This window comes from Onychomys torridus, chromosome 9, assembly GCF_903995425.1.
Source record: "Onychomys torridus chromosome 9, mOncTor1.1, whole genome shotgun sequence".
NCBI lineage: Eukaryota > Metazoa > Chordata > Mammalia > Rodentia > Cricetidae > Onychomys > Onychomys torridus.
The window spans coordinates 13,867,374-13,891,692 of record NC_050451.1 but is presented as its reverse complement, the minus strand read 5'-3'; the positions used below and the strand labels follow the sequence as shown (position 1 = coordinate 13,891,692).

At 46.9% G+C, this 24,319-nt stretch overlaps 1 protein-coding gene across 2 annotated transcripts; it reads left to right on the top strand.

The window, feature by feature from the left end:
- Window positions 1-1,368: 1,368 nt before the first annotated feature.
- Prxl2a (peroxiredoxin like 2A) lies at window positions 1,369-21,326 on the top strand. Of its 2 annotated transcripts, none has more exons than XM_036199696.1 (6): window positions 1,369-1,498; window positions 11,549-11,711; window positions 13,364-13,455; window positions 16,638-16,778; window positions 17,693-17,857; window positions 20,522-21,326. In XM_036199696.1, exons 2-6 carry the CDS (start codon window positions 11,567-11,569, stop codon window positions 20,633-20,635), a joined length of 657 nt encoding a protein of 218 aa, XP_036055589.1. In that variant the 5' UTR covers window positions 1,369-1,498; window positions 11,549-11,566; the 3' UTR covers window positions 20,636-21,326. The 2 variants fall into 2 exon arrangements, with proteins under 2 accessions (XP_036055589.1, XP_036055588.1); XM_036199695.1 differs by having other exon boundaries at window positions 1,435-1,498; window positions 11,532-11,711.
- Window positions 21,327-24,319: the final 2,993 nt, after the last annotated feature.

The window sequence follows — 24,319 nt, the reverse complement described above, 5'->3', positions numbered from 1 at the left end:
TCAACTGAGAAAATGCCCCCATCAGATCAGGCTGTAGATAAGCCACAAAAGAGAACCCCTCCATGGTCTCTGCATCAGCTCCTTCCTCGAGGTTCCTGCCCTGTTTGACTTCTTGTTGAACTATGATGTGGAACGGTTAATTAAACAAACCCTTTCCTTCCCAACTTGCTTTTGGTCATGGTGTTTCATCATAGCATCAGTAATCCTAACTTGGATGGGTACTGACTGAGCTACATGACACGAAAGCAGAGCAGCTCTAGGGGGATGGGGCATTTGGGGTAGGGGCTATGCTGGATAAGTGGGAAAGATTGCAACTCTCCAAAGTACCCAGCTCATGGGGAAGACAGTGCAAAAGTATTCCCCATCTGGACAGTAAAAACCACTGCTTGACACCAAATTAGCAGGCAAGCCACTTTTACCTTTTGTCTAGGGTAACACCCAATTTTACAAGATAAAATAAACTGTCTTACTTTCCCTAGTCTCTTGAATTTGTTATTACATAGCAAGGGTCTTGTTTCTCACAGTGGAAAACATGAGAATAAAGTAAAGAGTGATAGACCTGGACACCCTAGTCTTCTGGCCAGGTGCTCAGAGCTCCACACACACGTGGACACACCCCAACAGACATGGAACAAGTGACCATTTCTGACCAGTGTGTCTGTCCCGCTACTTCAACACTTCTTTGAAAACTGCTGTGGCATCTCTCTCTGCCTCTATCTTCCCCACTCTTGTATTTACCTCTTCTGTGTGAGTCAGTTAATCCTCTCTCTGAAACTGTATGAACACTTACTACAGGAGTGAGAAAAATGGATGAAAGCTGGGCATGGCAGTGCCTGCCTGTGATCCCAGCACCTGGAAGACTATGGCAGGAGGCCGAGCAATTCTCGACCAGTCTGGGCCACATTCAATAAACACAAATAAGTGAAAGACAAGCCGGCCCTAGGGTTGCTCAGAAGCTGTGAGGAGCTGGCATTATCCTTAGAGCCTTAGAACTAACTATCCTTAGTTCTCAGCTGCTTTTCTTCACTCTAATAACCAGCTTTTGGGAGTGAAGAGGAATATGGGGTGAGGATGCACGCTGGTAATTCTAAGCTTTTTTTTGGGGAGGGGGAGCTTCTACACACACACACACACACACACACACACACACACACACACACACACACACACGTGCTTCTGGATACGACAGCGCAGGGCCTCCTCAGAGCACATCAGAAGTCTCTTTTGACGGCTGAGCAGGAGCAAACCAAACTAGCGCCATGGGATAGGAGCAGCCCTGACGGGACCCCAGTTCTACTGAATCCCTGGTCCGGACAGGCGGGGCAGGGGCGTGTCCGTCACGTGGAAGTGGCGTGGTGGCGTAGGCGCTGAGCTGCGCAGGCGCGCCGGGTCCCAGGGCCCTCCAGTGAGCTCCAGCGGAGAAGGCTGGCAGGAGGCACCTGCGTCCGCTGGAGCCGAGGCCCGTGACGTCCACGGAGGCGGGGTCCTCGGGGCTCAGGTGAGGATCCAGGCAGGCCTGGAGCCGCAGAGTGGATGCCCGATGGAGGATGCGGCTCCAACCTCCCTGGGGACCGCTCTGCGATGTGCCCTCCGCCCACCCCAGCGATTTAAACAAACTCCTCACTTGGGGCCCAGAGACCCGGTCCGGGACCGGCGCTGGTGGCACCCAGCTGTCTGAATTGTTGGGATAGAGGGCTGAGAAAACCCTTGCCCAATCTCGTGGGGAAGAGGGGTCTGCTCCACGTGGGTTGGAGGCTGCCCGGGGTGGCAGTAGCTGTCCTGTCTCTGGGCTTGGGTGTCCTGTGAGGAAGTCTCAGAGGCACCTGTTCCCCATCTCTTCCCAAAGGTTTCAGACCTTTGACTTAGAAAGCCCAGTTGCAGATTTTCAAAGCATTGCTGAGGTGTGGTAAAGATGAGCACAGCACCGTGGCAGCCCATCCTCTGGGTTGTAGGGCGATGAAGGAGTTTATGGAAATGGTCTAAGGGAGAGCAAAGAAAGTTATGGTGTACCCTGGCAGGTATGTGTGGGAAGGGGACCTACCCAGAGTCCAGCTGACACCGTGCCTCCTGTTTTCACAGCCCTGTTACCTAGAAATCAGCTTAGTTTGGGGTTTTATTTTTATTTCAACTTTTTTTGGGAGCCCAGTCGATGATTTATTTGAAAAGCAAACCATCACTTAGGTTTTATTTTGAAAACCATTGTCATGGAGCCTGCTTATAGAGTCTTATATGCTCCTGCTTTGACCCAGCCCTGGAGTCAAAACTGAGGTGCACACTGTACACTCTGATTCCTCCGAAGATACTCATCAGAAAATACTCTGTTTCATATACTTGGGGTAATCATTGACTAATCCAGAATTGAGTAAGAATTAAACATCTTCTGGCAGTCTTTGTAAAGAGCTTATAGCATCTTTCATGTCTTTAATCCTGATTCATGTCTGTAGAAGGAGATTCAGGAATTGTTCCCATTTTACTGATACAAACCAGTACCTGGTGCCGGTTCATACAGCTTGTAGGAATGGACCTAGGTGTCCGTTCTTCTCTCTCTTCTGTTTTCTTCCTTTTCTTCTTCCAGCCAGGGTCTTGTTATGTACTTCAGGGTGGCTTTGGATTTTCCCGAAGCCTCTTTGAATTTGTAGTCCTCCTCTCTGAGCTTCCTGAGGGCTGGAATTGCAGCCTTGGTTTCTAATGATCGTCTCAAACTTGTGTAGCACCAGAAGGCTTGGTTAGGTCGGTCTGGAATTCTATGGCTCATGCCCAGGCTTTGTTAGGATCTCAGGTTAAAGGCAACTCTCCTGCTAGTTGGTTGTCTGCCTCTGTGAAATGTTGAGCCCCAGGTCTGTTTGGATGGAGGCTTGTGTGGCAGGAACTGTGCTGTAGAAGGAGTCATCCTCACCTTTGAGCTCAGTGTCCTCTGCCAAGGGAGATTGCAGCTGAGCATTGCCCTTTGCCTTTGGAACTGCTAGTGCAAAGGACAGTGTTGGGGAGCCAGAGTTAACTCAAACGTGCTGTGGAGAATGTAGACACAAGGCAGAACTCCTCCAGACCCAGAACTTCCACCTAGGGAGCAGACTTGCAGTGACATGACTGGATAAATTGTTCCATGTTTGGTATCTGTTTTGCCCTCCTAGAACAGTGAGTGCATCCAAACCCTGCAAAAGATGACAATAAGACAGTGCTAAACCCAGTGGGGTGGTGCATGCCTGAAATCCCAGCATGGAGGAGGCTGAGGTAGGAGGGTGGCAAGTTCTAGGCCATCCTGGGCCATATGGCCTTGTCTTTTAAAAAATGAAAAGCAACAACAACAAAAATCTAACAAAGCCTGTTCAGTTTTCTAGAGTGCTGCTGGGTTTGATGGTGTTCTTCTTGAATGTTCCTTATGACGGTCCTCCAGAATGACCTCCCTCACCTTTTCTGAACTCAACAGAATCATCCTGCCTCAGCCTCCTCAGTGCTGGGATTCTAGACATGTGCTGCTACTGCACTCAGTTTGTTTCCCAGAAGACCCTAAGGTGATGAGGGACCAAAATCAGAGTTAGGATCTGTTTGCTGGAACCCAGTGTATTTTGGAGATTTGTCTTCCTCTTCCTGTTCACGTTCATGCAACTTGATAGAAGGGGTCTTTTAGGCCTTGGCAGGACACTGAAAAACCAGACCTTTGTGGAGAATCACTTCTCCGAGGAAAGGACCTTCCCAGTCAGCTCTATCCCTTACTCTTTGTTGTGTCTGTGTCCCAGTTGCTGATTGTGTTATCTTGTTCTCCTACCTGTTTAAAATTCTGACTCTAGTGTCTCATGTCTCAGTGGAGGGCTGGGATAGAGCCAGGCAAACACCCCCCATCCCCCCCACTGCACCCCCCACCCCACCCACGAGAACAGAGCAGAAAGTTGAAGATTTTGGCAAATGAGTCACAGCTCACTGCTAGTTCCACAGGTGGTCGGGAGGGCGCTTCTGTTGCTCACTATGTTGGTAAGCAAATATTTACCATTGCTAAGCTGGTATTTATGATGGCATCTGGAAATAGCATGGCCTTGTTACTGTGTATAGGAAAAAATGCAGACCAGCTTCTCAGTAGAGAATGAGCAGTGTGAGCCTTAAGAAAACATTTGGCATTGGTTTATAAGCTTCTTGCCAAGGATTGGGCTTGGGAGAGACTGGGGTTCTCTCCAGATGCCAGGCCCCATCCAGGAGGAGTCTTGCTCTCAGCTTGCTTAAGGCAAATGATCCAGTTTCAGCACTGGCTGTACTTGACTCCAATGTATGTGCATTCTATTCTAGCTTTAGGGGCCTGGTTCATGGCTGGCTGTGTGGAACCTTGGAAATCCAAAGCAGGGTAAGCTGGCAAAGATTGGGAGTCGAGAGACCCAGACCTGATTCCCAACATTAGCACAGATGCTCTTTCTTATCCATGTGACTTTGAGTTAGCCAGCTCCTCACTTACTCAGTAAAGGAGTTGCTGAAATAGAACCTTAAGAGCAGAGGACAGTGGAGGAGAGGAGAGCTGGGTAACATCTTTCCAGTGTGTTCACTGAAGGCCGGAGGCAAGGAAGCCAGAGCCTCTTTCTTCCCCTTGTTTTTTCTCACTTTCCTTTCTTCCTTCCCCAGGGGCTGCCCCAGGCCAGCCTTTTCGGAGGTGGGAAGAGTCCCTGGGTGAGGCTGGGCAGGGCAGGTGTTCTCTTGATGTTTAGAATTTCTTGCTGTCCCTACATGTTTGAGACATGAGTTAACCCACCCCGTGCTGATGCTCTGTGTTTGTTAAGACTTTATGGGTTCCTGCCTGGAGGCAACGCTTTGAACAGGCAGGAGAAAGTTAGAATGTGCTCATACAGTGGGCTCTCAGTAGTGCTGGGTGCCCTCAAGGCTTTCCCTGTAGAAGCAGTCATTGGGTGCTGCAGAATCTGGATGTGAGAGTGGGGACAGAGGATTCCCAGTTCCTTCTGTATTTGCAGTGACTATTCTGGACTCAACTGTGTCAGCTCCCCTTGCCAGTGAGCAAGCAGCAGTGCTGGGACTCAATGCAAGGTCACTTAAGTCCCAAGCTTGAGTGTTTTCTCTAATGCCAGGCTAACCGTGTCCAGAATTACCTTCCACGCAGAGGTAAGATTGGGCAGCAACAGGTTAGTTCCAACTTTTCTCCACTGTGAAACTTCATGGGTAAAATTTAAACCCCTTTAGGGTTTGATACATTACATGTACATTACCTGTATTACAGGTAGCAGATCCTTGGTCCGTGCTGTTGATATAGTAGTGAATTTCCCTTGTTGTCTGTGTACTGTGAAGTCAGACAGACAACCAAAACACAACACATGAAGCCCGTTTTTCACAGTGTGAAGAGGTGTGCATATGTTAACACACATGTGGGCCCTATAATCAGATAAAGCGTTCATTTGGCAATGCTTTCAGGAAAGGGTTTTAGCAGAGTATTATTTATGCTGGGTTCTACTAACAAGTGGGCATTCATCTTGTTGGTATGCAGGGTGAGGGAATTCTCAGTAAAGGAACAACATGAGTAGTAAATAGTATGACCTTGCAACGAGAGTAGTTTGGAGAGGGTGCTGTAGTGGCCAGGAGTGAGACCAGAAGGGCGAACTGAAGTTAGGCCTGTCAGCGCTGGTGAGAAGATTGTAAGAGAAGGAGAAATGGAAGATAAGGAAGGAGTGATCAGATCACTCCGGCTTGGGACGCCTCTGCTATCTGTTTCTCTTTCCCTCTTTCCCTCTTTTTTCCTCTCCCTCCCCTTCTAATAAAACTTTCCGAGTGGATGCCGTGTCTGCATGTTGTGAGCAACTTTCCACCACACCATGCCGCCACCTGCCGCATCTGCATGGCACCTTGGCTCAAACCCGCTGTTGTACGCTGTTTTACAACAACTCTGGCTACAGCATGGAGAGTGAAGTGTAAAGAACCAAAGCATAGCCAAGTTCATTTGGTTCTGGGGAGTTCAGAATAAAGGGGCTTTGGGCTTAGACTCTAGCAGTGAGCTGAGAGGAGGCTAACGGACAATATGAGATGAACAGAACTCTCACTGATAAAAATGTAGGCAGTGAGAGCCAGAGAAAGGAAAACTGACTCTCGGTTTCTGGCTTGCGCAGCTGGCTGGATACTTGTATCATTCACTGAGTAGGGATGGAGGTCAGTTTTGGATCTACCGCTACAGTTCCGCATAAAACCCCTGACCTGGAAACTTTGAGTCAGTAAGGAATGGGGAGTTGGAGGCATTGCCGAGCTAGTGCGTGAGGTGCTGGACTTAGGTGAGGTCACCCAGAAGGAGTGTAGGGGTTCAGAGAAGCCACTTAAATGGCAGAGAAAGAGGGAAAAGGAGAGATGATAAATAGATGCCAAGTAAGGCTCCTTGGTAGTCCAGTTGACTTCCTGAATGTAGACAAAGAAGTGGGTACAAATAAAGGCTGCACAAAGAGCCATGGACGAAAGGTCCTGTCCCTTTGATGCTGTGGGTATGACATGTGGACTGTGTTAAAGCCTGGCTTAGTGTGCACCCATAGCGGAGGGGAGTCTGCTGACACTCCAGAAATGTTAGTCTGCATGACTGCAAATGACTCAAGTCTTTGCTCAGTTTTCTGAAGGGCTAGGGGGCCTTGGCAGCTAGCCACTTAGATGTCTTCTGGAGATTAACCATTGGCAGCTGAGGGAGCCCCAGGGTTTCTGTGTGGCCCAATCCTGCCTGTGGAGTAGCTAAGCTTAGGGGCTTAGGCAAGACTCCAGAGCCCCACCTCCAGACTTCCCTGTGCCTGCACACCCTGCCTGTATACCCTGTGGGCCAGAATCTCTTGTCAGCAGAAGCAGAGGTGTGGACGCGGCAGATGGTAAGTGCAGTTCTCAGGTTTGGCCTGTTGAATGATGGATCTAGGGGAGGGGGCACCAAGCTGGATGAAGCATGTATGAGCAAGGGGGCCAAGGTAGGGTTAATGAAGAAGAAGAACATTGGGGCTCCTAAGTGTGCCGTTTGTGTTGGTATCAGAGGATGTCCCTGTGGTCTAGGGAGCTATGGCACTCCTTCATTTTGGCATTGAGAAGCTGGGCCTGGGGACGGTGGCAGCAGTTTGGCTTGGGGGATCCAGCTGGGTTTCCTTTACCCACCTTCAAGTCTCCGGAGACCCAAGCTGCCACTCTGAGCTCTTACAGCTGCTGTTTATTTGCAGTCTTATCCTGGTTCACCTTCTGGGAGACAAGGGGATCAGATAACCCCCCACCCCCCACTTCCTCACCCTTCCTGGGGGAGATGAGTAGTATAGCTGTCAGGTGGGGCTGGCTCTTCTGTAAACAAACTTGCAGTTCTCATTTAGAGAGACTGGCCCTTTCCTTAAGGAAGGGGACAGAGGGGAAAAGAGAGAAGGGACAGCTGGTGTATGGTAAATTTCCTTTAGACCAGACATAGTGGGACTGTGTTTGATGGCTGAAAACAATAAACTGCCTGTTTGAAATTTTCCTGAAGATAGAGGTTCATGTCCTTGACCCCCACAGACCTACTTCTGGATGTGTGGAGAGTCCAGGTGTGACAGCAGGAAGACTGTAAGCTTTGGAGTGCTGCTCCTGTTTACTACAGATGGCAGTATTGTTACCTGCTGGCCCTGTGGCTGTAGGGAAATTACTGAACTTGGAACCTTGGTCTTGCCCCCTGCAAAGAGAATATTCTGTGCTTCACAAGACAGAAAATTCAAGGTTACTGGCCTCCCTGCTTCTCTGCTCAGTGGTCTTGGAGACACATGTGGAAAAGCACTGACCATTCCATGCAGATATTAAAGCCTCTCTCCCCATCCTCCCTGTGGGAGTAAATGATTCAGGGTCTCCTGAGTCTGTACAGCGAGTTGTCATGGTATCTGTTCCAACACTTACCAGGAGAAAGGTTGCTTTGAGCTCTGGAAGCTAGATACTTCTGGGGATCAGAGTTTCCACCGCTTATCATTAACAGAAGAGCCACCTGCCAGGGTGGGAGCAGCTTGAGCCTGTTGACAGAGAAGTCTGCCTCCCATGGGTACTGCTGATAAAGCCTGTGATACAGAACCTGGATGGGGTGCTCTCCCCCAGAGGAGTGCGTCACAGTAGGGGTGGGGCTAAGGGTAGAACACATGCCTGGGGTGGCTTTGACACCCACATCTTGAATCCAAGTTAAGGTAAGGAGTGGAGACAAGGTAGGGTAGTCTTTGGAACATGTGAATTTGAGTCCTTAGGGTACCTACAGCACACAGTCAAATCCTGCAGAGGAGAGTTGAGTCTGTTGGGTGCTTCATTCCTACTGTAGACTGATCCCTAGTGACCTAAGCACACAGAATGAAGTGGAGTCTTAGGGAGGCCTGAGAATAAATGAGATCTTAGGATGCCATGAGAGCCACATGGAAATGCAGGTACGTCAGATGACTTTCAGAAGATGGGCTGGATGGAGCCCCTATTGCCACTTCTGGATTTCCTCTCCCAGAGGCTCCTAGTCAGTCTTCCATGCTAGGCTCAATCATTCCTGGCCCAGCCAAGCTTTCACTTTGTGAACTGTGTTCCACATCAGTTCCAAAGCCACTACCTCTATTTCTATGGCTACCCTACCCAGACGGGCTCTCTTCCTTGTGGCACCACAACTCAAGTGTTCTTACTCTGCCAAGCTGCTTAACCTTCCTATTGATTTTTTTCTATTACAATGTGAACTGAGCCTATGTCTCCTTAAGGATCGTGTGTCATACTAAGTTCTCCCAAATTGCCATTTAGTCAACAGGTCGATACTAAATAAATCATAAAAATAAATGTTCAGTCTAGTTGAGTTGAATTCCCTTGATGGGATCACTGAGCAAACAAACCAAATGCTTGTCATTGGTTGATGGGAAAGTGGAGCCTGGTGACCTCTAAGAGTTCAGTAGGGTTGTGTTGGTAGGACAGGAGGTCCTTGGACTCCCTGAATGTACTGCTGGGTACCAGGAGTCCATTTGTAGGGTAGATGTAAGCTGGCCTGTGCCTCCTCTTACAGAGATGCTTACACATCTGTGACCAGATGATAGCACGCATGTGCTCCTGAATTATGTACACCTGCTTGTAATCCAAAACTGTTGTAAAAGGCACAAAGGTCCTAACATTTTTTTTCTGGGCTGTGTGGACTCTCCTGTTTCCAGCAGGTGTCTGGGAGCAGCGATTTCCCTCCAAATTGTTCTGTGAACTGTAATCCAGTAATGTGTAACTTTGCCAAAGAAAAATTGGAAGCAGGCTTGTGGAACATTCTTTCCTGCTTGGCCCAAGAACTTGATTGTATGTAAGTCATGTTCATCACTCAGCTGTATTGAATCCACTTCAGCACTAGTTTGTGGTGAGCCACTGACCATAGACCACACTTTGGGTGGCTCTATGGAAGCCTTCCCTCCCAGCTGAAATCCTTTACATCAGCGATTCAGTGGCAGCCACCACTCCTTCAAACACCCACATGGGCCTCCTCTTCTTTTCCTTTTTCCAAGTGTATCAGTACCAGATCTTCTCTCCTCTCTCTCTCTCTCTCTCTCTCTCTCTCTCTCTCTCTCTCTCTCTCTCTCTTCTCCTTCTTTCTCTCTCCCTCCCTCTCTTTAATGTCTTGTTTATTTGGCCATCCCTTGCCTGGAGTTCTCTTTTAATTAATTAAACTGATTAATTTAATTTTAATGATACTGAGGATTAAATCTAGGACCTTGTTCATGCTAGGTAAGTTTTCTACCAAGAGCTAGTCCCATCCTCTTTTTGCTTTGAGACAGTGACGCAATAATGATTTCCCAGAATGACCTTGACCTTGATAGGGTCCTCCTGTCTCATCCTGCTGAATAACTGGGAGACAGGCCTGTGCCCCTGACCCTGGCCTCGCTTTCATTTCGTAGCTCAAATTTGAATTTCTGAGGCTGGCTTCAGTACTGGTCTGGCCTACCCTTTCCTCCCAAAGTCACCACGGTGGCTCACTTCCTCCCTCCTCAAAGCCCCCTCTCATTGCAGAGATGTGCATTTCCCAACCTTCGCTTGGTCTTGGGAGAAATTTCCAGGTCAAATCCTGCAGGGTAGAATTAAGTGTGTTGGGTGAGTTACTGCCGCCCCGTCTCGTCCCCAGTCATCACGCACACAGAGTCAAGCTGGGAGCAGTGCTTGGGGAAGGAAGTGCTGAGATGAGCAAGACCTTAGTGTGAGAGCCGAGAGCCGAGAGCCGCAGTTGTCAGGAGAAGGCGGGCTGGATGGAGTACTGCTGTTTGGGGGTGGGATGTGTAGTCAGGTTTTTCTTTGGGCTGCCAGCTCACAAATAACAACACAGAGACTTACTAATTATGAAAGCTTGGCCTTAGCTTAGGTTTGTGCCACTAGCTCTCATAACTTAAATTAACCTGCTTTTATTAATCTACATTTTACCATATGGATTTTCACCTTTCTTTTATTCTATATGTCCAACTGCCTCCATGTCTCGTTGGCATCTCCTCTGTGTTTTGATTATCTCCTGCTTCCTTTCTCTCTGCCCAGTAGTCTTTCCAATACCTCCTGCCCAACTGTTGACCATTCAGCTCTTTATTAAACCAACCACAGCAATATATCTTTACACGGTATACAAATATCCCACAACCGGGATGATTCTGGATTTGCCACCCAGAGACACAAGGACACCAGCTGCAGGGAGCCTTACTAGTGAGGTGACCAGGTGCCAGCTGGGAACAAGACTAGATTCCATAGGGTCCCCTTCTCCATGCAGACAGCTTTGACTCAGCCTCCTCTAAAGAATTTTGCTCCTTCTGATGTGACACAGACCCTACCCCCTGCCCTCCCATTCATCAGGCAAATATTGGTGCAGTTATGTTCTCAGGTGGGGGTGGGGCTGTGGGATGGATGTCCTCTTAGATACTAGGGTTTTTAACAGTGGCCATCTCTAGGTGGTAGGCTTTGGAGAATATCAGCTTTCTTGTCAGCTGTGGTTTTATGCATTGGCACAGTTGAAACTGTTTTTTGTTTTGTTTGTAATGGAAGCCTATTTCATCTCTATAATGAGTGAGAAAGCTATTCTCAGCTGGGAGAAATTGACTGAGATTATCTGTCTACCCTGAGTGAGGCCCTGCTGGGCAGTGGCTGGGGCTTTGATGAATAGAATGCTGCCCTTGTTTCTGGGAAATTCTTAAACTCCAGAGGAAGACAGGGTAACAAAACAAGTATCCTCTGATGGCAGATGAGAAAGCTGCTTCTACCCAGGGAGGTGATAGCTGAGCCACTTGCCACCCGTGCTGTGAAAGAGAATGAGGCACAGTGAGGCAGAGGTGCAACAGAAGCCCCTGGAAGGCTGTCATTTGTCTAATTACTCCTGGTGCCCTATTGAGCTTCTTGGGACACAAACCTGCCTGTGTCTGTGCTTTTCCCACGCTCTCACAGTGGAGCTCAGGGAAGCGGCTGAGCAGTTGAGACCAGTCGTGTCTCCCTGCTTCAGGCCCTCCTCCGCTGGCCCGCTGGCCCGCTGGCCGGCTGCCCACTGGAGCCTTGGGCAGGAGGTCAGATTGCAGCTGTCCTGTGGGAACAGTAACATCTTCCCTCTTCTCAATCTCCAGACATGTCTTTCCTCCAGGACCCAGGTTTCTTCACCATGGGTATGTGGTCCATTGGTGCAGGGGCCCTGGGGGCTGCCGCTCTGTCGCTCCTCCTGGCCAACACAGATGTGTTCCTGTCCAAGCCCCGGAAAGCAGAGCTGGAATATTTGGAAGACATAGACCTGAAAACACTGGAGAAAGGTAAGGAGTATTCTTCCAGGCTGTTAGGATGAATGTTAAACTTCTTTAGTTTTCTTCCTAGATACGTTCCTTTTTCTTGAAGCAATATTAGGGGGAAATCTAATAACAATTTTTTAAATTACCAGTAGTTGTACCTCCCTAACACAATCATTTTTACTTTGCTGTATTCCTTTCCATGCTTACGTATAGTCACATAAATGTAATCTTGGTATTATTGTCTAATTTATCTTTTTCTTATCGAAGTCATTTTTCACTTTCTATTACTGTTGCCTTAACTGCAATGATAAATTGCTCCATAATATTTAGTAATATTTTACCATCACTTAATAAGCCAGCTATTCCAGATAGTATTATTCTAAGGAATTCCAAGTCTTTTGATAATGTCATAAAGAATAAAATAGAATAAATAGAATTGTCTGAGTTGAATAAGCTCACGAAACACTACTTATCCAATTCTGTGTTCCTGATGCTTAGTACTGGGGCCTGGTGCACAGGGAAGGATTTGCACGTTGTAATGGGGGATCTGAGGAGCTGCTGATACTTCATGCTTATCCTGCCTGTGATGAAGCTGCAGACAGGAGCCTATGTACCTGTCCTCAGGGGCCCACCTGGAATCCATGGCAAGAGCTGTGAGCACCACTCAGTCACGCCAGCTCTACCCCTGCCACGTGCATTCCACACAGAGCTGAGGCTCAGTAGGGTTCGGTCATGTTCAGTTGTGGCAGGATTTTCTTGGTAAACATTAGGGCTCACAGATTGGGTAGTCCTCTGAGTCGTACCCTCCAAGAGAAGCCATCATCATATTCTCAGTAGGTAAGGGAGTGTGGTGGCTCTGACTCATGGCAGGTAACCTTAGGAAAGTACAGAGGGAGACCTGCCAATCTTCATTCAGTCTTTAAAACTTCATGTGACTACACCTCCCCTCTTCCCTGTTTTTGTTCATGCTGTATCCCACGGGTACTTGGTCCTCACTAACTCTTCCAAGCCTCTCCTTGTTGGCTGACTTCCACCTTATTCTGATTATAGTAATGCAAGCACTGTAATTAACATGTTTTGGCTAATTTTTTAAAAAATTGTCAGTTTCACTGGGTGGTCATGGCTCACACTTTTAATCCCAGCACCCAGGAGGCAGAGGTAGGCTGATCTCTAAGTTTGAGGACAGCCTGGTCTACAGCTTGAGTTCCAGGACAGCTGGATCGACGCAGAGAAACCCTGTCTTGAAAAAAATTTTTTTTAATTGTTCATTTCTTTGAATATGTTTTTAAGAGTACTTTCGAGGGACATCAAAATATAAAACTTAGTTTGGGCTCCAAATTATCATTCCAGTGTCCATTGCTGCTAGCTTAAGTGGAATTGCCATTTTGCTAGAAATTTATTGCAATTTGGATGTTCTAGTTGAAAGTTGATTTTCGTGGGAGAGGGAACTTTGGAGTGTGCAGTGTGTCCTTAAGCCTTAGTAGTGTTCCTCGGGAAGATGAGTCTCCCCTGGCTGTGCTTGCCTTCTTCTCCCAGGTGTGGAGTACTCAGCTGGTCCCCTCCTAGGCTGGCTTCTGGCCCAATCTTGGCTCAGTGTAGTTCAGGAGCATCCCAGTGATTAGTGAAGGATTGGGACAGCCTAGAAGGAGTCAGGGACTCTATTTCTTCTCTTTCAGAACCAAGGACATTCAAAGCAAAGGAGCTGTGGGAGAGGAATGGGGCTGTGATTATGGCTGTGCGAAGGCCAGGCTGTTTCCTCTGTCGAGCGGTGAGTGCCTCTGAGGATCTGTTGGAAGGAAAGCATTCTGACAGTGGGGTCTGGAGTCTTTGCAGCCAGGACCAAGGGCTCTGGGTGCTTCTGTTATTTGCTCTGTGCATCATTGGTTTTGACATCGGCTCTAATCCTGTTTTTAACAACTCTGTATATCCTGGTGGGGTTAGTAACAAATCTGCTTTCTCTGTCCTTCATACCTTTTGCCCAGTATGGTAGCAGCCATGTCCTGCACTGTCTTTTCATTTAATCCAGGACAGCAACAGGAGCAAATTCTGAGTTCCTGTTGGTCAGCGTAGATGCACACTTGTTGAAATAATGATCTGGAGAGCTGAGGAAACCTCGCTGTCAGCCATCAGCTGCTATGTGATGAAGCTGCAGTGTGCAGAGACTTCCGCAAGGAGGCACTTTAGAGCCTTCCTGTGTGTGTGCCTCTCCTCGGGACCCACTGCAGTCCTGTTCCACTCTCTATCATGGCAGCTCTCCCTTTGTGCTCTCACAGAGTGAGGAGCTGCGCAGGGTTCGAGTCACACCACTAATGTGGATGCAGGTGGCCTGTGCCCTTGAGTGAAGCTGAGGCTCACTTACAGGGTGGTTCCAGGTTGGCCACTCAAATGGAAGCCATCCCAGTAATGGAGAACACCTATCAGGGCAGGAGCTATGGTAATCAAGACACAAAATGCTAGTGTGACAAAGAATTTTGCAGTGGTCTGAGCCTGGCCTTGTCACTCTATTAATAAGTAAAAAGAGGGCCAGGGTAGTTTGGTGGCCTGGCAGGTGGTGTTACAAGCCCCAAGTTCTGAGATAACTGCTTTGACTAGGAGAAAATGGACTAGGGTTCTCCTGCCCTTGAAACCATTTGGCTCCTCAGGTAGACCCCTTGGCCCTGTCAGGATCATCACTCTCTCCTTTCTGGAAGCCTGGCCCAGCACTAAGAGGTTTTTTTTTTTTTCTTCTGCTTGTATATGTGATAAAGAACCCACTGATGTTGCTGAGTACACACACTTTGCAACACCTTACCTATAAGGCACTTCTTCTTTCCAGTTTTCTCATGTAGCCTGGACTGACCTCACTTGCTATGTAGCCCTTGAATTTCTGGTCTTCCCATCTCTACCTCCTGAGTGCCAGGACCACAGGCATGCACCACCACGTACACTTTTCTGTGAGGTTGGGGATTGAACCCAGGGCTTTGTGCGTGCTAGACAAGCACTCTACCCACGTAGCCACATCCCCAGCTGATGCAGGGCTTCTCAAGGTTACCTTGGAAACACAACCTATTGTCACCATATTCTCATTTTACAGAGGACACAGGTGCTGAGGTTGCCACAAAGCCAAGCTACCTGCTTATTGGTGTTCACCTACTGCTGCTGTAGCAAAATGCCACACATTTGGTGGCTTCAACAGCAGTTCTCTTACAGGCTGGAGGTCAGAAATCCCAAATGGAGTCTGCACCCTTCCAGAGCTCACCAGTTTTCTTTGCTTATGATTTCTCCCTCTGTTTCTAAAGTCAGCAATAGCTGCTCAAGTCATTGTCACCTCACATCCCTACAACACTGACTTTCTTCCTTTCCTCCATTTAAGACCCCAGTGATGACCTTGGACCCATCCAGTTAACATAGGACCTTCCTACTTTAAACTCGGGTGATTGGCAAGCTAAGTTTCCTGTCAGTCTCAGTTCCCCCCCTCCCCCGGTCATGTACCAGGTCACAGGCATTTTGAGTTGGTCATCTTTAGGGGGTTGTTATTTTCTTTCTTCTTGGAGGTGGAGTGTAAACTCAGGGCTTTGCACTCCAAATCTGAGATGCCCCCAGATACCAGCAGAGAAGCTGTTCTGACATGATCTGTTGAAGCCAGTGACACAGAGGGGGTTTCAGGAGCAACAGCTCTGGGTAATTGCAGCCTTTTTTCCTGTGTTCTTTTCTGTGCCCTGGAACAGCATTTTGTGGAAACTTACAGTGTCCAGAAAGGTGGGTGGATAGAAACGAGTGACTCAACAGATGCATGGGCAGGAGTTATATGACTCTGTTTCCTCTTGATGGCTTTATATGGCGACATTCCCAGAGGAAGGAGCCCAAGAAAACAGTGAACCACATTTCCAACAGACACGATAGCCCCTCCCCTCCCCTCCAGTCAAAATATGCTACTCAGTAGAGTTCTTGATAAATATGTTATAATCAATCCTGTTTTGTCTAGCTGCGCTTTTCTTTCTTTCTTTTTTGTTGTTATGGAAAATAAAGTTACTATCATGTCACACTGTATTTGTATCAGAGGTGGGCAGGCTACATTTAAAAGAACTTCCTGATGATTTTTTTAATTCCAGCATCTAATTGAAAAAGGAAGTGGTTCTTTAGGTTGAAGCTTTTCCATGATTTTTGCAGTATTGTTTATTCTTCCAGCACATGGTTCACAAGGGTCAAAGATGTCTGTACCAACTCAGCTCTGCCACATTCTCTTCTTGTCCATCTTCAGCTTTCTGCCAAATACTCAGTACCTTGGAACCTCCAGCCATGGTCTAGACACTGAGGCGTCTATGAAACCAAAGACAGAATGTCTCACAGTCAGACATACTTAGGAATCTAAGTGACAGTGCTCCATGGTGACATGAAGGCTTAGCACAAAAAAAAGCCACAAGCAGAAGGCAGACAACATGCTTGAGAAGTAGGACGACAGGTCCAGGAGTTCTTAATAGAATGAGGATACCTTTCCAGTATGTTAGATTAGAGCTGGAAAGAGAAGGAGGTTTCTAGCAGGGATGGGGGAGGGGGGTCTTGCACAGAAGCCTGGAGGCCACAATCACATGGCCTATATTCATGTGTCTGATGGACCCTTGGGTTAGTATGGTCTAGTGCAGGGATAGGCTGGATGATGAGGTCGGAAAACCTGTCCTGGCTGAGTATTTGGGAGCAGCCACTGTTATAGAGGCTCCCTGGGTGTATTTCTGTTTCCCTCTTTGAGAAGATGAGAAGCCTGGGCTGGGAATCCACCTGAAACCCTGTCCTGAGGGGGTAGTGTCTAACTAGGACAGACACATGGCTGGGCTACAAGGCCTGACTTGTTTCTAGGGTTTTGTCACCTTTATTCCTCTGCTCAGTGTCAGCCATGCCCTGGGCCATGGTTTGTTTGTTTGTAACAGTACAGCTTCAGTTGCTCACGTGCCTGAACCTTCCTGTCTACTCTAGGAGGCAGCAGACTTGTCCTCCCTGAAGCCCAAGTTGGATGAACTAGGTGTCCCTCTCTATGCTGTGGTGAAGGAGCAGGTTGGGTCAGAAGTGAAGGACTTCCAGCCTTACTTCAAAGGGGAAATCTTCCTGGATGAAAAGGTGAGTGTGTTGTGGGTGGACAGATACCTCAGTGCTTAAGAGTCCTTCCCATTCTTCCCGAGACCCCTCATTTAGTTTCCAGCAGCCATGTTGAGTGGCTGACCACACAGGGATCCAGTGCCCTCTTCTGGTCTCTGTGAACACTTCTCTCACATGCACAGACTCACACACAAATGCACATATACATATAGATAAAAATAAAATACAGAAAGAAAGAGTGTGGTACTTAGCTGGGGGAGGTCACTGACCTAGGCTGGCCTGGAGCTGGAGGAGGGTCTTCCTTTCAGTTTCCCAGAGCTGGCGGGGTCCCCCAGCTCTCTGAGCACAGCACAGGCAGACTCTTGAAAGTCGTTTGCCATTATTACTAAAGCCTTTCTTGTTGATTGACCCAGGAGGGTGGGAAATAGCAGAAAACCCCTGTTCCTTGGCACAGACCTTTGCCCCTTAATTTATGCAGCTGTGTCTCCCTTCTCTTCCCCTGCACAATGTTGTAAGTGGAGGCAGATTGGAACTACCTTGAGACCTGAAGTTGATCTCAGTGGTAGACTGCTTGTCTATCATGTGCAAGGCCCTGGGTTCAATCCTTGCATCACAAAAATAACATAAAATAATAAAATTTTAAAAAGGCTTTTCTTTCTTCTTTCTCCCTTTTCTTTCTTTCCTTCCTCCCTTCCATCCATCCATCCATCCTTCTTTCTTTTCTTTTCTCTTCTTCTTTTCTTTTCTTTCTTTCTTCAAGTCAGAGCTGGCAGATTTTATTTCCCTAGGCAGTTGAGTGTGACCCTGAGTGGAGTGGTGTGTTAGGCTGGAAAAAGAACATGAAGTAGCAGGCTCTGGGACTTTTGGCTTTTGGCATCCTTCCTGGGGATGAAAGACATGAAGACTACTCACACAGAATCTTCCTTGCTCCATAGAAAAAATTCTATGGTCCTGAGAGGAGGAAGATGATGTTCATGGGCCTCATCCGTTTGGGTGTGTGGTACAACTCCTTCCGGGCCTGGAATGGAGGCTTCTCTGGAAACCTGGAAGGTGAAGGCTTCATCCTCGGAGGGGTTTTTGTGATGGGACCTGGAAAACAGGTAAGATCTGTGTTTACTACAGACCTGTGGGTTTCTGGAATTGGGGCCCCAGATAGGGACTGACACTGGGGACAAGGATCCCCATGTCTAGAGTGGCCCACCCTTCCTCCCAGCAGTTGTCACTGTATGCTTACACACACACTTTATAGTCATACCGGGAGACGGTCATGCTGCTCATACTGCATGCAGATGATGAACTTGACTGAGAAGAGGTAAGCAGCTATACCAACGAGCTTGGTCCAGGGTGTCACTGCAGGGACCTGAGCCAGGTGTTCTCTTTTCAAGTTGTTCATGTATTCGACCAGATAGCTCACTTTTATTCTACTTGTGAATATGCTCAATTGGCATGTTCTCAAACCACCAAGGATGGATACAGAGAAAAACACCCTGATGAGGGAGGGTGGCAAGGAAGTATGAGAAAGACTGTGCTTTTCCTGTGGAGATCTTGGTGTCAGAGCTGTGCCTGGAAAAAGAACCTATTCCTCTGTGGACAGGGTGTAAGGAATCCTGGTAGTGAGGACCCAGAATCTAGGTGGGAACCATGAGGAAGAGTATGAAGAAGAGAGATGAGGTCCCTGTAGGCCTGGGAGGCAGGTGGACACTCCACATTAGGCCTTGGGGCTTCCAGTGGACATGGAGCAGGCGTGGTTCATAGAAGGACCTAGAGACAAGCCTGACTGGAAACCTTGGTGTGCCATGCATATATGTAGAGAGAGGTTGGATTTTTGTTGTTTTGTTTTGTTTCTATAGGAAAGTGGCCTAAGTCTGCATTCTTGGACCTCACAACATAAGAGAAATAAGAATGAGAATAGACATCTTTTGAGTGTTAATCTTTGCTTCTAACCTTTGAAAAACACCATTAGTATTGTTCTTACTTATTTGTATTAAAATTTAGCAATAAATGGTGTCTAATTTGACATAGTTCTGTTTATTAATTTCTAGTAAATATATCAAAATGTCTAATGGATGCTTAGCACCTGCCTTGTTGTCTCAGGTGCCCATATATATGGTTTTGTGTCTTCCATATGAGCAGTCTGGGGTGGTAGATTTTCTCATTCCCATCTCCATGTAAGGAAGTGGACCTAGGGATAGGAAGCTAGTCAGCCAGACCCACAGCTGGTAAGCAGCACAGGAAAAAGTAAACTCAGGAACTCAGAAAGATTCCGCCTCACTGCATCTACAGATTGTCCTCAGAAGTGGTTCTCACTGACCTGGTCCAGATGACCCTGCAAGGTTGCCCTTTCCTTCCCACTCCGTCCCTGTGGGGTGTCATTGTCTTACTTCTGCCTCCTGTGGTGTCCCTAGGGCAGGCTTTACCACACCTGCTAGCCTTTTCTTGCCTGGTGATGACTCACTTGGTACGAATGGCTGGGCTAGCACATTCCCAGTGTTGTTAGGTGTGGTGCTTGTTGGTTCTTTGTGGAGTTTCTGGAAAGGTGGAGGGTGAACTGGGATGACTAGGCATCAGGACTCACCTGAATTCCTGTGGAGGTAGTTCCTATGGTCCTGTTATGTCAAGTGCCTCTACATATGGGTTGTTTTTTGTTTGTTTGTTTTTTGTTTCTTTAAATAATGATTTGTGAAGCCTAGTTACTTTAAAGAAATGCATATGCCACATAGAGATTCTAAAAACAACAAAATAGTTGAAGGTACCGGTAGTGCCTTCCTGTCAGTTATTGAAGACAACCCACTGGAATAGAGCTGAGGGCAGCCAGTTTGCTTTCTCTCTCAGCAGTGATGGGGACCATTTCCCATGCCATTACCCATTCCTCTCCGAAATTTTCACTGCCTGCATTTGGCTTATTGAGCAAGTAATTGCAGTGTCCTCATTCACTTCCCAATAGTCAGTATTGCACGGCGGGCTTTTAATTATTATTTATTTGTGTGTGTATGTGTGTGTGTGCACACGCGCATGTGTGCAGGAATGTACATACACAATGTGTGTGTGGAGGTCAAAGGACAACTCTCAGGAGCTGGTTCTTACCTTCCTATTATGCAAGATCCAGGGACTGAACTCAGGTCATCATCCCTGTATATTGCAAGTGCCTCTATTGGACAAGCCATCTCGCCGACCTGACTTTTCTTTTCCTCTTTTTCTTTTTTACCTTTTTTTTTTTGACTTTATAAATGATAGAACACATTACAGATCATTTAAAACTTAAGGCTAGTGTCCAGATACAGTGAGTTAAAGAAATTTGATGATATCATTTCACTACTTCAGAGTAACTGGGATGTCCTGTGTCTTAGTGCATTTTCTTCATCATATTGGAAGTGTGACCAGTTTCTTAAGACTAAAGGAAAGAGAGGGTCTGCCTTCTCAGAGAGGTGGTCATTTAGCACCCATCAGAGTGACCTCTGAGCTCCACTTCATAGGGTTTTCTGTTTTCATTCTCTTCTCTCCAGATGAAATCTACTTTTATCTGCCTGTCATCCAGGAACCCTTCCACCCATCCTTGTTGTAGTTAACCATGCCTGGCGTTATGTGTCCCCAATACTGAGACATGGCTTCCTCATCCCCTTCCTCAGAAGACTGGACTCCTCAAGGGCAGGTGCTGGGTTTGATTCAGATCTGGGCTCCTGGCTGCCCAAGCACAGAGCTTGATGGACAGCTGGTGCTCAGTCTTTCACAGTGAAAACTGACACCCCTTCCTGTTTCTGCTTTAGGGCATTCTCCTTGAGCACCGAGAAAAGGAATTTGGAGACAAAGTGAACCCACTCTCTGTTCTGGAAGCTGTAAAGAAGATCAAGCCACAGACTCCAGCCTCAGGGAAAAACTGATCACGTACAACAGCTGGCTGGGGGAGAATGGGGCCTGCACATGTGTTCACTGGATGAACTGTGCTTCCACATGGCCCCAAGAGCTAGGAGCCATTGTACCATATTCACTAGGGATTGATGATATACTAATATTGTCTTCTGTGTAGGCCCAGTAAGGCAAATGGGTCCCATACAAAACTGATTAAAACCTAGCAAATCAGTGAGAGTTATTTGAAGAGAGATCTAGAAAATCCAAGGCTTAAAGTTGACTGCTACACCTCCTTTCAAATGTATATAGCCTGATTGCTGGTATTTGAAGTGAATCTTTAAATCCAAAATCTAAGAAAAATGGAGCTAAGAAACAGCTCAGTGATAGGACATTTACCTCACATGCACAAGGCCCTGGGTTGGATCCACAGACACACACACACACACACACACACACACACACACACACACACACACTTCTAAGAAAAGTGGATGATTGACTTGATCATTAGACACTATAAGGCTTTTGTTTGGTGTGTTTTCTGTTAACAATTTGTTATGTAATGTCAAAGGACCACATACTGCAATTGCTGTGTTCCAGGATCGTTTGATAAAGGTAAATTACAATGTGAAGTTTCTTGTGGTCTTCCATTCTGAACTCCGAGATTTGTTCCACTGGAAAACTGTCACCTCTGGCTCTAATAAAAGTATGCATCCGAAATCACCTCTGTACACAAGTGTTTCTTTTCCTTGGTGCTCCAGCTTCTAAGCTCAGGTCTAATAGACAGGAGCCACCACACCTAGCAAGACACAAAGTTTTCTGTTGATGAGTAACAAAAAAAGAGTTGCCATATTGTTGGCTAAAAGTGAAAACTCTATATTCTCCTGGAGAAAGTAAGGAGGGGCAGCTCTAGTGACTGTGATCTAAGGGGTTAAAAATTATCAGAAAGACGCATTCCATCAGGCTTGTTAGTAGTTCTACTGTCTTCTCTGGAGGAATAATCTCAGCATTTAAATTTGGCAACTGCTTTCCTGTTGGTTTTATGGCCTAATCTAGTAGGTCAGAAGAAGAAGGACACACTGAAGATGAAATACGACTCCATCATTTTGTTGTGTTTGAATTTTGTCTTAGAAGTGTAAGGTCAGAGCCCCAGCAGTGGTGGCACATGCCTTTAATCTCAGCACTCAGAGGCAGTGGCAGGTAGATCTCTGATTTCAAGGGCCAGCCTATCCTATAGAGTGAGTTCCAGGACAGCCAGGGCTGCATAGAGAAACCCTGTCTTAAAAGAAGGAGGAGAAGTATAAGGTCAGCAGAGCCCCAAGGCGAGCCTTCCTACCTCCCTCCACTAAGATAGCAAATGGTTCAGTGGTAGAGAGGTGGGTGTGGGAATTAGAAGAGGACCAGGCTAGAATCTGCCCTCTAGGAAAACAGGGAAATGGACAGGCTGGCAGTCAAGCCAGGAAAGGAGGAAAGATAGAGATTGAGTATGCAGAGTGAACAGAAATCCAACCAGCCATCTTTCTAGCCCTTTGTTTTATTTTTTTAATTATTATTTTACATGTATGAATGCTTTCCCTTCATGTATGTCTGTGCACCATGTGTGTACAGTGCCTGAGGAGGCCAGGAGATAGCATCAGGTCCCCTGTGACTGAAGTTACAGACAGTTGTCAGCTGCTGTGTGAGTGCTGGAAATGGAAGCCTGGTCTTTTAGAAGATCAGCCTGTGCCTTTAACCATTCCAGCCCTGTGACACTTTAAAGGAAGTATAAGGGCCGGGTGGTGGTGGCGCACGCCTTTAATCCCAGCACTCCGGAGGCAGAGGCAGGCAGATCTCTGTGAGTTCGAGACCAGCCTGGTTTACAAAGCAAAGGGCGTAAGGAGAGGAGTGGTGGATTGAAGTGGGGTCAGAGAAATGAAAAATTACAAAAACTAGTCCAGGTTAATGTGATCAGCTGTCTCTGGTGATTTGCAAGTGTTTGAAGTAAGACTTGTAGCCTCTCATGGGTCTACAAATTAGCATACCTTTCTTGATAACTGTATTTTGATTGTGTGGCACTCAGGTCCTTACAGACACCCTGTCTTGTAAGAAATACATACATATCTCAAAGGGACAGAGAAAGGGCTGACAGCTCTAGACTTTAAGTGATTTTGTTTCTGAGACAGGGTCTCATGTATCCTAGGCTAACCTCGAACTCACTACAGAATGATGAGTGAGGAGACGACCGCTTCCAGGGATGACAGAGGAAAGGGTTTACTGTGATGTGAGGGAGAACACAGGCAGGCATCTGGAAGGGTCCAGACCGAACATGGCCATGAGAGGAGAGAGTGGTGGGGGAGAGCGTGAGAGGTTTAGGGAAGGGGAGAAAGGCCGGGAGGAGCCACCGATACTGAATGAGATTTGTCCCAGGATTCTTTGAGACCTAAAAGCTACGTAGCTGAAGATGGCCTTAAACTCCTGCTATCCTCCTGCCTCCGTGCCACCATACCTGGTTTAGTGGGGATGGAACCCAAAGTTTCATGTATGCTAAGCAAGCATGCCATCACTGAGTCCTATCATTCTGCCCTGACAATTGTAAACCTTATTATTATTTTTTTGTTTAAAAAAAAAAAAAAAAGTGTTCTAGCTGGGGATATAGTCAGTACTAAAGTCCTTGCCTAAAATAAATGTCCTCCTAAGGAAAGGGAGTTTGGCTGCCTATAGTCAATGTTTTGGCTGGCACAAATGCTAAATTCTCCTGGCAGACTTGCTCTCCCAGGTAGAAGGGAGATTCAGCCTTGGGCTGCAGGGGATTGTGTAGTGTTTGTTTAATTCTCTCTCCTTTTTTTTTTTTTTTTTTTTTTAATTTTGTTTTGTTTTGTTTATTTTGAGACAGGGTTTCTCTGTGTTGTTTTGATACCTGTCCTGGGTCTCCCTCTGTACACCAGGCTGGCCTCAAACTCACAGAGATCTGCCTGGTTCTGCCTCCTGAGTACTGAGATTAAAGGCGTGTGCCACCACCACCCGGCTCTGTTAATTCTCTTGTTGAGCAGAAGGTGGCATAACCATTTGAGCTGCTAAGGTCTGTCCCTGTTAAGATTTCTGTATAGCAAGGTAGGGCAGACAGTTTTGAATGTTTAAGGAGATCAATTATACAAGTGACAGGTCATGCTGATGAGGATGTGGCACAAGGGGAACACTCCTCCATTGCTGGTGGGAGTACAAGCTAGTATGGCCACTATGGAAATCAATATGGTGGCTCCTCAGAAAATAGGGAATTGATCTTTCTCAAGACTCAGCTGTACTACTCTTGGCATATACCCAAAAGATGTTCCATCCTACAACAAGCACACTTGCTCAACCATATCCACTGAATCTCTATTAATAATAGTAAGAAACTGGAAACAGCCTAGATGTCTCTCAACTGAAGAAGGGATAAAGAAAATGTGGTACATTAACTCAATGGAGTATTATTCAGCTGTTTAAAACAATGACATCACAAAATTTGCAGGCAAATGGATGGAATTGGAAAAGATCATCCCGAGTGAGGTAATCCAGATCCAGAAAGACAAACAAGGTATGTACTCACTTATAGGTGGATATTAGCTGTTAAGGATAATCATGCTACAATGTGTAGACCCAAAGAGGCTAGGTAACAAGAAGGGTCCAAGGATGATGTGTGGATCTCCCTGGGAAGGAGAAATAGAATAGGTTTTTTGAGTGAACTGGTAGTGGATTAG

Bases quoted from the DNA above. Each gene is read 5' to 3' on its own strand.
- Prxl2a (XM_036199695.1), top strand. From the start codon at position 11,534: ATGTCTTTCCTCCAGGACCCAGGTTTCTTCACCATGGGTATGTGGTCC. The intron at 13,456-16,637 runs GTGAGTGCCTCT...TGTCTACTCTAG, and splicing joins GCTGTTTCCTCTGTCGAGCG to GAGGCAGCAGACTTGTCCTC. The intron at 17,858-20,521 runs GTAAGATCTGTG...TTTCTGCTTTAG, and splicing joins TGATGGGACCTGGAAAACAG to GGCATTCTCCTTGAGCACCG.